Genomic DNA, 15,839 nt, shown 5'->3' on the forward strand with positions numbered 1-15,839 from the left:
CCAGAGAGCAAAGCGATGACGTCATCAGTGACCAAGGCAATGACGTCATCACCCAGCGGGGCAATGACGTCGTCACCGACCCCAACGGCTCGCAGGGAGGGCGACCGGGAGGCCCCGCCCCCCCCTCCCACTCCCCCGCCCCCCCACCACGGCGCCGGCGCGGGGAGAAGGAGGAGAAGGAGGAGAAGAAGGACCGAGCCCGGGAGCGCGAGCACCACCGCCACGGCCGCCACGGCCGCCACCGCGCGACCCCGACCCCAACCCCGAGGTCGTCACGGTCGAGGTCGAGGTCGCCCCGCCACCGGGCGGCGCCTGGAGCCGGTGAGGGGCGGGGCGGCCTCGGTGACCCCGCGGATGACCCCGGTGACCCCATTGACCCCGCCGACCTCAATGACCCCGCCCTTTTTTCGCGTGGAGCCCGCGGAGGACTGAGTCTCGCGGGTGATTGTTTTTTTTTTTGGTTCCCTCCGCCTCTCCCTCCCCCCTGACTTGATGGCGTTGACCCCCGGTGACCCCGCCGATGACCCCGCTGACCCCAATCACCCCGCCCATTTTCTGTTTGGAGCCCGCGGAGGAGGACTGAGTCCCGCGGGTGATTGTTTTTTTTCTTCCCCGGTTCCCGTGTGGCCCCGTGGGGTCAGGGGTCGGCGTCCCGTGCGACCCCCGTGTGAGACAATAAAGCCCAGCGCTGTGGCCCGGAGTCCGGGGTCTGTGTGTGAGCGTGTCTGTGGGGGGGGAACTGTGCGCAGCACCCGACGGCGTCTGACATCGGGGGGAGACGCTGTGTCTGGGATCACTGTGCACAGCACTTTGCGGAGTCGGACATCGGGGGTTTCAGTCATGGGAACCGGAAGTCCCGCCCCTGGGATGTCCGTCTCAGAGAAAAGAACTCTTGTCCTCCAAGTGTCAATCTCGGACACAGGAAGTCCCGCCCACAGGGTGTCAATCACAGAAGCAGGAAGTCCCGCCCACAGGGTGTCAATCACAGAAGCAGGAAGTCCCGCCCCTGGGAAGTCCCTAATCGCCAGGAGGCGTCAATCTGCAGAACAGGAAGTCCCGCTCGCTTTCGAATGGCAAGTTTGGAAACAGGAAGTCCCGCCCACAAAGTGTCCATCTCGGAAATCAGAATTCTCCGGTTCCCGGCTGTCAGTCAGGGCGGGAGGGAGGGACTTCCTGTGCCTTCCGGGGTGACGTCATCCCCGCGGACCGTCACTCAAGGCGGGAGGGCGGGCCTTCCGGGCTGACGTCACCCAAGCGTGGGCCCGGCTGTCATTCACGGCGGGAGGGCGGGGTCAGGGGCGGGGTCAGCGGGCGGGGGGCGGGGTCAGAGCTCAGGGTGCTCGGGGCTCAGTACCGAGGCGCTCGGGGTGCTGCAAGCTCAGGACTCAGTGCTCGGGTGCTGGGGCTCAGTGCTGAGGCGCTGCGAGCTCGGGACTCGGTGCACGGGGTGCTGGTGCCGAGTCACTGGGGTGCTGCCTGCTCAGTGTGCAGTGGGCTTTGTCCTTGGGGTGCTCGGGGCTCGGGACTCAGTGCTGAGGTGCTGGGGGCTCAGTCGGCAGTGATGAGTGCTGAGTACTTAGGGCGCTGCGTGCTCAGGACTCAGGGCTCGGGGTGCCGGGTGCTCGGAGCGCAGTGACTGGTGAGGGCCGCGGGTGCCGGTCACTATGTCTGGGATCACTGTGCGCAGCACCTGGGGGCGCCCAACATCGGGATCTCAGGTGTCACACATGGGCCCCGGGGGTCAAGAGTTCCGGGGTCACTGTGCGCAGCACCCGCCCCCGCCCGAACTCGGGGTCACCGTGTCCGGGAATCACTGTGCGCAGCACCCCGCCCCCGCTCGGCCTCGGGGGTCACCGTTGTGGGGCATCGCCCGTGACCCCGTGACCCCGTGACCCCGTGACCCCTGACGTCCGTCCCCGGGTGGGGCGGGGCGGCTCCTGCGTCAGCCCCGGGCGGCCTGAGCCGGATGAGACCCGGATCAGAGCGGATCGGGGCCGGGGCCGGATTAGGAGACGGGGGGGGGGGGGTGCGGGCGTCAATCAACCCGGGGGCGGGGCCTTGGGTGTCCGTCATTCCCGGGGTTGGGGCTCGGGGTGGGCGGGACTCAGGTGTCAATCATCCGGGGTGGGCGGGGCTCCAGGTGTCAGTCATCCCCGGGTGGGCGGGGCTCCGGGCGTCAATCATCCGGGGTGGGCGGGGCTGCGGGTGTCAATCATCCAGGGTGGGCGGGGGCTCCAGGTGTCAATCATCCGGGGTGGGCGGGGCTCCAGGTGTCAATCATCCGGGTGGGCGGGGCTCCGGGTGTCAATCATCCGGGGTGGGCGGGCTCCGGGTGTCAATCATCCAGGGTGGGCGGGGCTGCGGGTGTCAATCATCCCGGGTGGGCGGGGCTCCAGGTGTCAATCATCCGGGTGGGCGGGGCTTTGGGGTGGGCGACGCTCTGGTCGTCAATCATCTTCGGGGTGGGCGGGGCCTGCGGGCGTCAATCAACCGGGGCGGGGCCTCGTTGTGGGCGGGGCTGCGAGTGTCAATCATCCCCAGGGGCGGGGCTCTGGGCGTCTGTGATCCCTGGGGTCAGGGCTCGGGGGTCTCGGTGCTCAGTCCCAGGTGCTCGGTGCTCAGTACTCGGTGCTCAGTCTGTGTGCTTGGTGCTCCGAGGTACTTGGCGCTCAGTGCTTAGCCCCGAGTGCTGGGTGCTCGGTTCCCCATCCAATGAGTCAGGGCTCAGTCCTGACTTCTGGGTGCTCCGCCCGGGTGCTTGGTGCTCAGTCCTGGTGCTCGGTTCTCTGTCTCCAGGGCTTGGTGCTCCATTCTGGGTGCTAGGTGCTTAGTGCTCAGTCCCCAGTGCTCAGTGCTCCATCCAGGGTGCTGAGTGCTCAGTGCTCAGTCCCAGTTGCTCAGTGCTCAGTCCTGGGTGCTCGGTGCTCAGTCCCAGGTGCTGAGTGCTCAGTGCTGAGTCCCAGTTGCTCAATATTCAGTCTGGGATGCTCAGTGCTCAGTCCCGGGTGCTTGGTGCTCCATCCAGGGTGCTAGGTGCTCGGTGCTCAGTCCCTGATGTCCAGGGCTCTGTCCCTGGTGCTCGGTGCTCCGTCCACAGTGCTCGGCGCCCGGTGCTCAGTCCAGGGTGCTGGGCGCTCAGTCCCCTTTGGACCCGAAGCCTCATGGGAGGCCTCGCCCCCGCCCCTGAGCCGGATCAGCCGCTGACGTCACCGCCCGCCAGGCCCCGCCCCTCTGACGTCACCCAGGCCCCGCCCCCGGATCAGCCGCTGACGTCACCGGGATTTCCCCCCCCCCCCCCCCGGGCTCAGCCTTTAAAGCCCTGGGTGCTGGACTCAGTCCTCACCTCTCGCCCCTGACCCGGGTGCTGGGACTCAGTCCTCACCTCTCGCCCCCGCCCCGGCCCCACGCCCGTGACAAGATGGCCGCCGCCCCCGCCCCGGGCCCGAGGACGCCGACTTCCGGCGCCTGATGGACCTGGCGCACGGCTTCATGGCCTCCCAGGTGGGCGGGGCGGGTGCTGGGGCTCGGTACCCTGCGGGGATGGGGGCTCGGGGCTGAGGGTGCTGGGTGCTTAGTACATTAAGTGCTTGGTGCTCAGTCATTGGGGATCCCGGTGCTCAGTACATGGAGTGCTGGGTGCTGGTGCTCAGTCCCCTGTTCCCCCGGTGCTGAGTACTCAGTCCCCGCCCCCCCCTCCCCCGGGTGCTGAGTACTCAGTCCCCGCCCCCCCCCCGCCGCCCCCCAGGTCCTGTTCGCCGCCTCTAGACCTCGGCGTCTTCGAGGCCCTGGCCCCGGGGCCCTGGCGGCGGCGCGGTGGCGCGGGTGCTGGGCTCAGTCCCCACGGGACGCGGCTGCTGCTGACGCCTGCGAGGGCCTGGGCTGCTGCGGCGGGCGGGGGCGCCGGTGAGCGGGTCACGGGGTCGTCGGGGGTCGCGGGCGGGGGACTCAGCGTCAGCACCCGGGGCGACGACCCAGGGACTGAGCACCCAGTACCTGGGGTGACAACGTGGGGGGACTGAGTACCAGCACCCGGGGCGAAAACTTGGGGTGACTGAGCGCCTTCACCTGGGGGACTGAGCACCCAGCACCCGGGGCGACGACTCTGGGGGACTGAGCATCAGCACCCAGCACCTGGGGATGACGACTCAGGGCAAACTGAGCATCAGCACTCAAGGGTGACGAGTCGAGGACTGAGCACCAGGACCCGGAGTGATGACTCGGGGGACTGAGCATCAGCACTCGGGGTGAAGACTCGGGGGGACTCAGCACGCAGCACCCAGGGCGACGACTCATGGGGCACCGAGCAACAGCACCGGGGTGATGACGAGGGGGGACTGAGCATTAGCACCTGGAGGGACTCAGCGTCAGCACTTGGGAAGACTGAGAGCCAGCACCCAGGGTGACGACTCAGGGAGACTGAGCATCAACACTCGGGGTGAAGACTAGGGGGACTCAGCACCCAGCACCAGGGGTGACGACTTGGAGGGACTGAGCTTCAGCACTCGGGGGGACTGAGTGACAGCACCCGGGGTGACGACTCGGGAGGACTGAGCCCCAGCACCCAGGGGCTGACAAGGAACGGATCGATTGATTGACAGCCGGGCTGTGGGCGGGGTCCGGGGTTCCCGGTGGGCGTGTCCCCCGCTGACTGACGCCCCCGGCCCCGCCCCTCTCCCTGCAGGCCCCTCCTCCTACGCGCTGGCCCCGCCCTGGCGCGAGCTCCTGCTGGGGGGCGGGGTCCGGGGTTTCCGGGTGGGCGTGTCCCCCGCTGACTGACGCCCCTGGCCCGCCCCTCTCCCCGCAGGCCCTCCTCCTACGCGCTGGCCCCGCCCTGGCGCGAGCTCCTGCTGGGGGCGGGGCCCGGAGCCAGCGCGCGATGCTGCGGTACCTGGGGCGGCGGCCTACGGGGCGTGGGCGGGGCTGGGCGGGGCCGTGCGGTGAGTGGGCGGGGCCTCGGGGTGAGGGGGCGGGGCCTGGGGCGGCGGCCTACGGGGCGTGGGCGGGGCTGGGCGGGGCCGTGCGGTGAGTGGGCGGGCCCGGGGAGGGAGGGGGCGGGGCCTCAAGGGTCGGGGGCGGGGCTGGGCGGGGCCGTGCGGTGAGTGGGCGGGGCCCGGGAGGGAGGGGGCGGGGCTGGGCGTGGCCGTGCGGTGAGTGGGCGGGGCCTGGGGTCGGGGGCGGGGCCTGGGGACCTGGGGCGGGGCCTACGGGGCGTGGGCGGGGCCGTGCGGTGAGTGGGCGGGGCCCGGGGAGGGAGGGGGCGGGGCCGTGCGGTGAGTGGGCGGGGCCTGGGATGAGGGGGCGGGGCTGGGCGTGGCCGTGCGGTGAGTGGTGGGGTCTCGGGTGTTGGGGGGGGCCTCGGGGGTCGGGGGCGGGGCGTGGGCGGGCCTGGGTGAGTGGGTGGGGCCTGTGAGGGGTCAGGTGCGGGGCCTCGGATGAGTGGGCGGGGCCTGGGGTGAGTGGGTGGGGCCTGGGGTGAGTGGCGGGCCTGGGGTTCGGGGCGTGGACTACGGGGCCTGGGGTCGGGGGCGGGGCCTGGGGACCTGGGGGCGGCGGCCTACGGGGCGTGGGCGGGGCCGGGCGGGGCCGTGCGGTGAGTGGGCGGGGCCTCGGTGAGGGAGGGGGCGGGGCCTACGGGGCGTGGGCGGGGCTGGGCCTGGGTGAGGGGGCGGGGCCCGGGGAGGAAGGGGCGGGGCTGGGCGGGGCATGCGGTGAGTGGGCGGGGCCCGGGGAGGGAGTGGGCGGGGCCTGGGGGTCGGGGGCGGGGCCTGGGGTGAGTGGGCGGGGCCTGGGGGTCGGGGCGGGGCCTGGGTGAGTGGCGGGGCCTGGGGTGAGTGGGCTGGGCCTGGGGACCTGGGGCGGGGCCTGGGGTGAGTGGGCGGGGCCTGGGGACCTGGGGGCGGGGCTGGGCAGGTCCGTGCGGTGAGTGGGCGGGGCCTGGGGGAAGTGTGGGGTCCGGAAGTCACAGAACAACAGGAAGTCGAGGGACGACAGGAAGTTGGGGTCAGGGGGCCCGGCATCCGGGTCACAGGGTCAGGGGTCCCAGGATGGCAGGAAGTTGGGGTCACAGGACAACAGGAAGTCAGGGTGAGAGGGCACGGGGTGACAGGAAATCTCAGGACAACAGGAAGTGGGGGTCAGACAACGACAGGAAGTGGGCTTTGGAGGTCACAGGACAGGAAGTTAAGGTCCCACAACGACAGGAAGAGGGTTTTGGAGGTCACAGGACAGGAAGTGGGGGTCACAACGACAGGAAGTGGGTTTTGGAGGTCACAGGACAGGAAGTGGGGGTCACAACGACAGGAAGTGGGTTTTGGAGGTCACAGGACAGGAAGTTGGGGTCACACAACGACAGGAAGTGGGTTTTGGAGGTCACAGGACAGGAAGTTGGGGTCACACAACAACAGGAAGTGGGTTTTGGAGGTCACAGGACAGGCCTACAGGGCTTGGGCGGGCCTGGGCGGGGCCTGGGTGAGTGGGCGGGGTCTGGGGGGTCAGGGGCGGGGCCTCGGGGTCGGGGGCGGGGACCGGGACGGGGTTCAGAATCCCATGACATCATCCTTGTTCCCAAGCTCGTGGGCGGGGCCTGAGTGACGTCATGGGAAAAGCACAGATGGCGGGGTTTGTTGTGTGGTGGGCGGGGCTTGTGTTGGGCGTGGGCGGAGCTCGGGATCCCATGACGTCACCCTCGGGCCCTGCTTTGTGGCCGGGGCCGTGATTGACGACCTGGGAGCCGGGTGGGCGGGGTTTGTGTGGTGGGCGGGGGCGGGAGACGAGATGACGTCACTCCGGGCGCTCCTGGGATCTGTGGGCGGGGCCGGGGGTGGGCGGGGCCGGGATGACGTCATTCAACACCCACTCCGGGTGGGCGGAGCCCAGAACTGAGGTTTCTGAAGCCCCAGGCCCCGCCCACCCCGACGTCCCAGCCCGCCCACCCGACGCCCGGCCCCGCCGCACCCCGACGCCCAGCCGCCCCGCCACCCACAGGCGGGGGCGGAACCCGCAGCTGCCCAGGCCGGGGGCGAAGACACGACGGAGGGAGGCGTTCGCCGCCATCTACAGGTCGGCCACGCCCCCCACTTCCGGGACCACCCACGCCCACTTCCGGGACACGCCCCATAGTTAGCCGAGCCCACTTCCTGTTCCCCTAGTGCTAGCCACGCCACTTCCGATCTCCCAGTGCTAGCCACGCCCACTTCCGGTCACACATAGCGTTAACCCACGCCCACTTCGGAAACGCCCTTCCGGAACACGCCCCGACTTCCGGGACACGCCCTCTGGAGTTAGCACGCCCTCACACCCGGGCCAACGCCCACCCGGAACCCCGCTCCCTGGGCCGGGCCCAGCCTACCCTGAGACGCCAACCCCACCCCTGTCGCCTGTTTTCCAGCAGCCGGCCTGCCCTCCTCGGGGTAGCTCACAAGCCCACTGCGCTGGTGACCTCCCCGCCCATACTCGGGAGCGCCGCCCACGCCTCGCATGGGTAGCACCGGGCCCACACCCGGGGGATCTGCGCTGAGTTCCTGAAGCCCGCCCACGGCAAGGGAGGCCACGCCCACCCCGGGAGCCCCGCCCACCTCAGCCCGCCCAACCCAGGAGGCCAACCCGGCCCGACCCGCCAGCCATGGAGCCCCGCATCAGACCCGGCCTTGACACCTGCCCACCCCCGGCCTGAACTCCCGCCCACCGCCTACTGACGCCGCCTACTCGGCCCTGAACCCGCCTTACCGTACCCCCGGACCCTGCCCACCTCCCCTGACGCCTCGTCAATAGGCCCAGCCCTGACGCCCACCCACCCCGCCCTGACCCCGCCACGCCCGCCTCTGACCCCGTCATCAGAGGCGCCAGCCCCTGGCATGCCCCCTGACCCGCCCACCCTGACCTCCGCCTCTGGACCTGACCCCCGAACGCGCAGCCCACCCCTGACTCTCCTGCCCCTGAACCTTGACCCCCGACCCAGCCCACGCTGACCCCTGCCCTGCCTGACGCCTGACGCCTGCCACCCTGCCCCCACTGCTGACCTGCCCTGACCCCTGACCCCGCCACCTGACGCCCGACGCTGGCCCCTGACCCCGCTCCAAACCCGCCCCTGACCCCCACCCCGCCCCTGACCCTGAACCCCGCCCACCCCCTGCCCCTGACCGCCCACCCCCCCCCCAGGTCGGAGGCGGAGCTACTGTCCTTCATGCGCGCCCTGCAGGACACCTGGCGCGTGTGCGGCCCCCGCGTCCTCACGGCCTTCGACCTCTCGCCCTTCCGGGTCGTGTGCGACGTCGGCGGTGAGGCCCGGGGGGGCGGGGGGGGGCGGGTGCTGCGCTGAGTCCTCTGGGTGCTGGTGCTGAGTCCTCCTTGGTTCTGAGTCTCTGGGTGCTGTGCTCAGTCCTCTGGTGCTGGGCTGAGTCCTCTGGGTGTGTGCTGAGTCCTCGGTGCTGGGCTGAGTCCTGGTGCTGGGCTGAGTCCTCGTGTGTCAGTGCTGTGCTGAGTCCCGTGGGTGCTGTGCTGAGTCCCCCCGCCCGCGCTGAGTCCTCCAGTGCTGGGCTGAGTCCTGATGGAGTGTTGAGTCTCCTGGTGCTTTGCTAAGTCCTCATGTGGGTGCTGTGCTTAGTACGTCAGAGTGCTGTGCTTGGTCCCCGCGTGCTGTGCTCCTCCTCCTCAGTGCTATGCAGAGTCACCTGGGTGCTGTGCTGGGTCCCCTGGAGCTGGCCGGAGACCCGGTGTGCAGTCCTCTGGTGCGGGTCCCTGAAGTCTTTGTCTGTCCACGGGTGCTGAGCTAAGTCTCCCCAGGGCGTGCTGGTTTCCTGACGCTGTCTGAGTCCCGGCCCGCTCTGAGTCCCCGCAAGTGCTGAAACAGAGTTCCCGAGTGAGGTGCTCAGTCCACCGTGGTGCTGGGCTCAGTCCCCCTGAGTGTGGTGCCTGGGTCCTGGTGTGGTCAGGGCTGTGCTGAGTCCACCTGAGTGCTGTGCCTGAGTTCCCCTAGGTCCCACGGCTCAGTCCCCCAGGTGCTGAAGCTGAGTCCCCACAGGTGCTTGTGTGTGTACTGAGTCCCCGGCTGGCACCGCGGTGCGGCTGAGTCCCCCTCGCCCCCCCACCCCGCAGGCGGCTCCGGGGCCCCTGGCCGCCGCCCTCGCCGCCTCTACCCCGGCTGCGCCGTCTCCGTCTTCGAGGCCCCGGCCGTCGTGGCCGCCGCGCGCGCGCACTTCCGGGGTCCGCGGGGCTGCGCTTCCTGCCGGGTGAGGCCACGCCACTTCCGGTTTCCCGGGGAGCCACGCCCACGTCACCCGGGCCACGCCCACTTCCCCGTTCCCGCCACCGCCCGGGGAAACGCCCATTTTCCCTGGCCACGCCCATTTTACCCGGGCCACGCCCATTCCAGGCCCGCCCACCCGGAGACCACGCCCACTTCCGGGTCCCGGGGACACGCCCACCGCCCGGCACGCCCACCACCCAACCCTGCCCATCACTGTCCTGGCCCCGCCCCAAACACAGGCCCGCCTGCTTCCCCAGGGTCCCACCCTTCCCCTCCCAAGGCCCGCCCACCACGTCATGGATCCCGCCCACCCGGGCTCAACCCAGACCCGCCCAAGCACCCTGGGCCCGCCCACTCACCCCAGGCCCCGCCCCCACCCCTAGGCCCCGCCCACCTCTTTCCCCCGCCAAGAAACACTAGGCCCCGCACTCCGGACCCCCCAGCCCACAGCACCAAGGCCCGCCCATCACACCCCCGGCCCCACCCCTCGCCATTCCTGGCTCCGCCCACACAGGCTGACCCCGCCCACCTCAGCCTGGGCCCCGCCCTCCTCACCCAGGGCCCCGCCCTCCTTCCAAGCCCCGCCCACTTCACACAGGGCCCCGCCCACCCCCGGGCCCGCCACATCATCCCGGAAACGCCCACTTCCTGTTCCGCCCGAACACCCCGGGAAACGCCATTTTCCCTGGGCACGCCACTTCCAGGCCCGACCCACCCTGGCCCTCCCACCCCACCTTGGCCCCGCCCACCCCAACCTTGACCCCACCCACCCCATCAAGGGCCCCGCCCACCCCACCCAGGGCCCCGCCCACCTGATCAGGCCCCGCCCACCCCCCCCTGCGCCCTCCGCCCATCATCCTGGAAATGCCCACTTCCTGTTCCTGCCAACGCCACGGGAAACGACCATTTCCCTGGGCCACGCCTCTCCACACAGGCCCGCCACCGCACAGTTACCCGCCCACCCCACCCAGGGCCCCGCCCACCTCACCCAGGCCCGCCCACCCACCCAGGCCCCGCCCACCCCACCCCCCCCGCCCACCCCACCCAGGCCCCGCCCACCCACCCAGGTCCCCGCCCCCCCACCCAGGCCCCGCCCACCCCACCCAGGGCCCCGCCCACCCCAACCTGGCCCCACCCCACTCTGCCCGCCCCGTTCACATCATCCTGGACACGCCCACTTCCTGTTCCCGCCCACCACCCCAGGATACGCCATTTCCCTGGGCCACGCCACTTCCAGGCCACGCCCACGCACCCAGGGCCCCACCCACCGCATCCAGTCCCTGCCTCCCCACCTGGCCCCGCCCACCTACATCATCCTGGAAACGCCACTTCCTGTCCGCCCAATGACCTGGGAACGCCCATTTTCCCCGGCCACGCCCACTGTCAGGCCCCGCCCACCCCACCCTGGCCCCGCCCACCCCAACCTTGACCCACCCACCTCATCCAGGGCCCCGCCCACCTCACCCAGAGCCCCGCCCACCTCACCCAGGCCCCGCCCACACCCCAGGGCCCCCCACCCCAACCAGGCCCGCCCACCCCAGGGAAACCTAGTCCTGTGGGGGAAACCGAAGCCACGACCCCACGTGACCCCGAGGCCCCGCCCCCTGTCCCCGCCCTCTTGGCCCGCCCGCAGGCGACTTCTTCCGGTCCCGCCTCCCGCCGCCGACCTCTACGTCCTGGCCCGGGTCCTGCACGACTTCCCGGACGCGGCCTGCGCGCGGCTGCTGGGGCGGCTGGGGGCGGCCGGGGGGCCAGGTGGGGTCGGGGTGGGGTCACGGGGGGTCAGGGGGGTCATCCGGGGTCATCCGGGGTTCACCTGGGGGGGAAACTGAGGCCTGGGGGGGAAACTGAGGCCCTGGGGGTGGGAAACTGAGGCCCTGGGGGGGGGAAACTGAGGCCCTGGGGGGGGAAACTGAGGCCCTGGGGGGGAAACTGAGGCCCTGGGGGGGGAAACTGAGTCCCTGGGGGGGGAAACTGAGGCCCTGGGGGGGGGGGAAACTGAGGCCCTGGGGGGGGGGAAACTGAGTCCGCCCCGCCCCCCCCCGCCCCCCCCAGGCGCCGCCATCTTGGTGGTGGAGGCCCTGCTGGCGCCCGGGGGGCGGGGCCCGCTGCGGGCGCTGCTGCTGTCACTCAACATGCTGCTGCAGACCGCGGGCCGCGAGAGGACCGAGCGCAGTACCGCGCGCTGCTGGCCCGGGCCGGGTTCCCCCGGGTGCGCGTGCGCCGCACGGGGGGCGCCTACGACGTGCTGCTGGCCCGGAAGTGACCGCGGCGGGGGGGGGGGGGGGTCACGGGGTCAGCGGGGGTCACGGGGTCATTGGGGTCACCAGAAATAAAGATGACGTCATTTGACCTCTGTGGTGTCGTTTTGACCCCGCGTGACCCCTGCGTGACCCTGGGTGACGTCATTTGACCCCCGTGACCCCGGGTGACGTCATTTTGACCTCGTGTGACGTTGTGTGACCCCCGGATGACCCCGTGTGACCCCACGTGATGACACTTCGACCCCCCTGTGACCCCTGGCGACCTTGCTTGACCTCCTAGGACATCATGTGACCCCGTGTGACCCCCCGTCTCCTCGCGTGACCCCATTTGACCCCAATATGACCTCGTGTGACCTTGTTTGACCTCCTTTGACCCCTGACGACCCTACCTGACCCCCGTGCGACCCCTACGTGACCCCCGGCCACCCCTGCTACGAACCTGGGCGACTCCGTGCCCTCGCGTGACCCCTGCGTGACCCCATTTTTACCCCCGCGGCCCCACCCACGCCCCATAGGCCCCGCCCCTCATTCCCTGGCCCGCCCACCCCGAAAACCCCCAAAACCACAGAAAGTCAGACCCGGGTGCTGGTGCACAGTCCTTTATGAGCATCAAACGTCGTCCCCGCCCCTCTTCCCGCAGACCACGCCCCTCACTCCCGGCCCCGCCCACCCCGAGACCCCGCCCACCAGGAAAACCCACAAAACTCACACAGTGACGACCCGGGTGCTGTGCAGAGTCCTTTATGGCGTCAGAGGTCGGCCCCGCCCCCCGCCCCGGTGTCCCCACCCCCTGTGACCCCCGCGGCCCCCACCAGCCGCCCGCTGGCCGCCCACAGCCGGTCCTGCAGCCCCGCGGCCCCCGTGACCCCCAGCGGCTCCGCCGGGGCCTCGTCCCGCAGGTAGCGACCCCCGAGGCCCTCCAGCGCGGGGTCGGCCGCGGCCAGCACCGGGGTCCAGGCGCCCTCGTCCGGGGTCTGCGGGGGCGGGGGGGGAGACGGGGTCAGTGCGGGGTGCTGGGTACTCGGTACTCATGCTCAGTACTCGTCACAGTCATTCGTGATCCTGGGCTCAGTACTTGTGCTCGGTACTTGTGCTCAGTACTCAGTACTCACGCTCGGTGCTCATCAGTACTCACGACAGTCATTCATGATCATGCGCTCGGTACTCGGTACTCAGTACTTGGTACTCGGTACTTTGCTCGGTACTCGCGACAGTCATTCGTGATCATGCGCTCGGTACTTGCACTCAGTACTTGTACTCAGCATTCACGCTCAGTACTCGCTCGGTACTCGTGCTCGGTGCTTGTGCTCGGTACTCACAACAGTCATTCGTGATCCTGTGCTCGGTACTCGGTACTCAGTACTTGGTACTCGGTACTTTGCTCGGTACTCGCGACAGTCACTCGTGATCATGCGCTCGGTACTTGCACTCAGCATTCATGCTCAGGACTCAGTACTTGATAATCAGTACTCGGTACTCGGTACGCTTGGTACTCAGTACTCACGCTCACTGCTCAGTACTCAGCACAGTCATTCACGGTCATAAGCTCAGTACTTGCGACCCTGGGCTCAGTGCTCATGGTGATGCGCTCAGTACCCGCGGCGTCTCAGCACTCGCGATCGTGTGCTCAGTACTAAAGCTCAGTACTGGTGACCATGCACTCGGTACTCAGCCAAGCACTCAGTACTCACGCTCGGTACTCAGTACCCACGACAGTCACTCGTGATCGTGCGCTCAGTACTCGTGTGGAGTCCTCACAACCGTGCGCTCAGTCCTCACCATGTGCTCAGTACTCACATTCAGTACCCGACCCCCCCACCCTGTCTGTGCTCAGTCAGCACCCCCTGCGCTCAGTCAGCACCCCCGCGCTCGGTCACACCCCCCCACCCGCGCGCTCAGTCCCCAGCACCCACCTTGAAGAGCAGCCACCCCAGGCCCCGCTGCAGGGCCCGCGCCGCCCACCCGGCCCGGCGGAAGAGCGCGGTGTCCACCACCCCGGGGTCGGCCACGGTGGCCGTGACGGGGTCGCCGCGCTCGGTCAGCACCCGCTGCAGCCGCCGCGCGAACAGCACCAGGGCCAGCTTGCTGCGCGCGTAGGCCGCGTGGGGGAATCGGGCGCGCTGCGGGGGGGGTGGGGGAGAGGGGGCGGGTCAGGTCGGACACGGCCACCCCGGGCACGCCCACCCACTTCCGGCCCGTTTCCTGTTCTTTTCCACCCACTTCTGGTCAACTTCCTGTTCCTTTCCACCCACTTCCTGTCTGGCTATACCCACTTCCTGTCCATTTCTATATTTCCTGTCCCTCTCCACCCACTTCCTGTCCCTTTTCCACCCATTTCCTGTCCATTTCCACCCACTTCCTGTTCCGTCCCACTCACTTCCTGTCCATTTTTATCCCAGTTCCCGCCCCTCCACCCACTTCCTCTCCATTTCCACTGACTTCCTATCCTTTTCCGACTTCCTGTCCTTTTCCACCCACTTCCTGTCTTCTTTCACTCACTTCCTGTCCATTTCCGCCCCACTTCTTGCCCCTCCTCCCCACTTCCTGTCCTTTTCCACCCATTGCCTGTCCATTTCCCCCCACTTCCTGTCCTTTTCACGCACTTCCTGTCCACTTCCTGATCATCTCCACCCCCGTCTGTGCCCCTCCTCCCACTTCCTTTCTTTTCCCCACCCACTTCCCGCCCCTCCACCCTCTTCCCATCCACTTCCTGTCTGTTTCCCAACCACTTCCTCTCCGTTTCCACCCAACCTTCCTCCTGTCCACGCACTTCCTGTCCATTTCCCACCCACTTCCTATTCATTTCCACCCACTTCCCACCCCTCCACCCACTTCCTGTCCATTTCCCACCGATATCCTATCAGATTCCACCCACTTCCTGGCCCTCCTCAAACTTCCTGTCCATTTCCTGTCCTTTCCCACCCACTTCCTCTCCATTTTCACCCACTTCCTACCACACTTACCGTCCACTTCCACCTCTCCGCCCACTTCCTGTCCACTTCCCACCCCTCCACCCACTTCCTGTCCACTTCCTGCCTTTCCCACCCACTTCCTGCCCACTTCCTCTTGTCTTCAACCCACTTCCTGCCCACTTCCTGTCCACTTCCTCTTGTCTTCCACCCACTTCCTGCCCTTTCCCTGCCCACTTCCCAACCCTCCACCCAAGTCCTGCCATTGCTGCCCCTCCACCCACTTCCTGTCCACTTCCTGTCCGTTTCCCGCCCACTTCCCGCCCCTCCACCCACTTCCTGTCCACTTCCTACCCGTTTTCCGCCCACTTCCTCCCCACTTCCGCCCCCCCCCCCCCGCTCACCCGTCCGCCATGGTCTCCGGGTCGATGTCCCCCACGTAGTGCGTGGCGGAGCCCAGGGCCACCACGCGCGACCTCCGACCCCGCGACCCCGCGGCCCGCAGGGCGTCCAGCAGCAGCAGCGTCAGCAGGAAGTGGCCCAGGAAGTTCACACCCAGGTGCCGCTCGAACCCGTCCGCCGTGCGCGACCCCGGGGCGCCAGCATCACGCCCGCTGCGGGGAGGAAGGGGGCAGGGGCGGGGCAGGAAGTGGTCAGGGGCGGGGCAGGAAGTGGTCAGGGGGGCAGGAAGTGGTCAGGGGGAGGTGGGTGGGGGACAGGAAGTGGAAGGGGGACAGGAAGTGGGAAGGGAGGACAGGAAGTGGTCAGGGAAGGCAGGAAGTGGTCAGGGGGGGCAGGAAGTGGTCAGGGGCGGGATTAGGGGGGCAGGAAGTGGTCAGGGCGGGGTTGGGGGGCAGGAAGTGGTCAGGGGGGGCAGGAAGTGGTCAGGGAAGGCAGGAAGTGGTCAGGGGAGGCAGGAAGTGGTCAGGGGCCGGGGTTGTGGGGACAGGAAGTGGTCAGGGAAGGCAGGAAGTGGTCAGGGGGGGCCGGAGCAGGAAAGGAAGTGGTAGGGAATGGGTGGTGGGGAGGGGAGGCAGCTGTCAATCAGGGTCCCAGGGGGAGGAGTCGAGGGTCTTGGGAACCAATCACGTCGGATCTGCATATGCAAATGAGCCCTGGAAACCCCACCCACCTATTGACGGGCAAGACTATGCCCGAACCATATGCAAATGAGCTTGGGAGGCTCCGCCCACACGTGAACTTTCGAGCCTAGGGTCTTTCTATGCAAATGAGGGCGAGAAGGCCCCGCCCACACATCTACTCGGGAGCCCAGGGCCTTTCTATGCAAATGAGCCCAGGAGGCCCCGCCCACACATGTACACGGGAGCCCAGGGCCCGAGTGTCTATGCAAATGAGACCTGGGAGGCCCCGCCCACCCATTTACCTGAGATCCTAGGCACCCAGTATGCAAATGAGCCAGGA

At 68.9% G+C, this 15,839-nt stretch overlaps 3 protein-coding genes across 3 annotated transcripts in view; 2 read left to right on the forward strand and 1 right to left on the reverse strand.

Annotated features, from left to right (window-relative positions):
- The first annotated feature begins 6 nt into the window (after window positions 1-6).
- Window positions 7-700, forward strand: LOC119086631 (neural Wiskott-Aldrich syndrome protein-like). Its single transcript, XM_037198994.1, has 2 exons — window positions 7-275; window positions 335-700. The coding sequence occupies exons 1-2, from the start codon at window positions 16-18 to the stop codon at window positions 486-488; spliced, it is 414 nt and encodes a 137-aa protein (XP_037054889.1). The 5' UTR covers window positions 7-15; the 3' UTR covers window positions 489-700.
- A 1,266-nt stretch (window positions 701-1,966) lies between these two features.
- On the forward strand, window positions 1,967-11,810 carry LOC114689412 (collagen alpha-1(I) chain-like). The gene is given in 16 exon segments (XM_028863709.1): window positions 1,967-2,621; window positions 3,419-3,501; window positions 3,746-3,760; window positions 3,762-4,006; window positions 4,599-4,752; window positions 4,805-5,022; window positions 6,877-7,059; window positions 8,158-8,276; window positions 9,094-9,948; window positions 10,448-10,626; window positions 10,692-10,827; window positions 10,878-10,901; window positions 10,904-10,999; window positions 11,300-11,407; window positions 11,410-11,512; window positions 11,789-11,810. Coding segments are annotated over 16 exon segments (3,195 nt in total).
- A 447-nt stretch (window positions 11,811-12,257) lies between these two features.
- LOC114689413 (dehydrogenase/reductase SDR family member on chromosome X homolog) overlaps window positions 12,258-15,839 on the reverse strand; it is an 8,578-nt gene continuing 4,996 nt past the window's right edge. Inside the window, 3 exon segments of the mRNA XM_037199236.1 lie at window positions 12,258-12,482; window positions 13,422-13,628; window positions 14,818-15,076. Coding sequence (XP_037055131.1) covers window positions 12,258-12,482; window positions 13,422-13,628; window positions 14,818-15,076 — 691 coding nt within the window.

The sequence above is a fragment of the Peromyscus leucopus genome, chromosome X (genome assembly GCF_004664715.2).
Source record: "Peromyscus leucopus breed LL Stock chromosome X, UCI_PerLeu_2.1, whole genome shotgun sequence".
NCBI classification, from domain to species: domain Eukaryota; kingdom Metazoa; phylum Chordata; class Mammalia; order Rodentia; family Cricetidae; genus Peromyscus; species Peromyscus leucopus.

Excerpts from the sequence above, each read along its gene's own strand:
- LOC119086631 (XM_037198994.1), top strand. The coding sequence starts at position 16 with ATGACGTCATCAGTGACCAAGGCAATGACGTCATCACCCAGCGGGGCA. Across the intron at positions 276-334 it reads CCCCAACCCCGAGGTCGTCA|CGGCCTCGGTGACCCCGCGG; the intron begins CGGTCGAGGTCG and ends TGAGGGGCGGGG.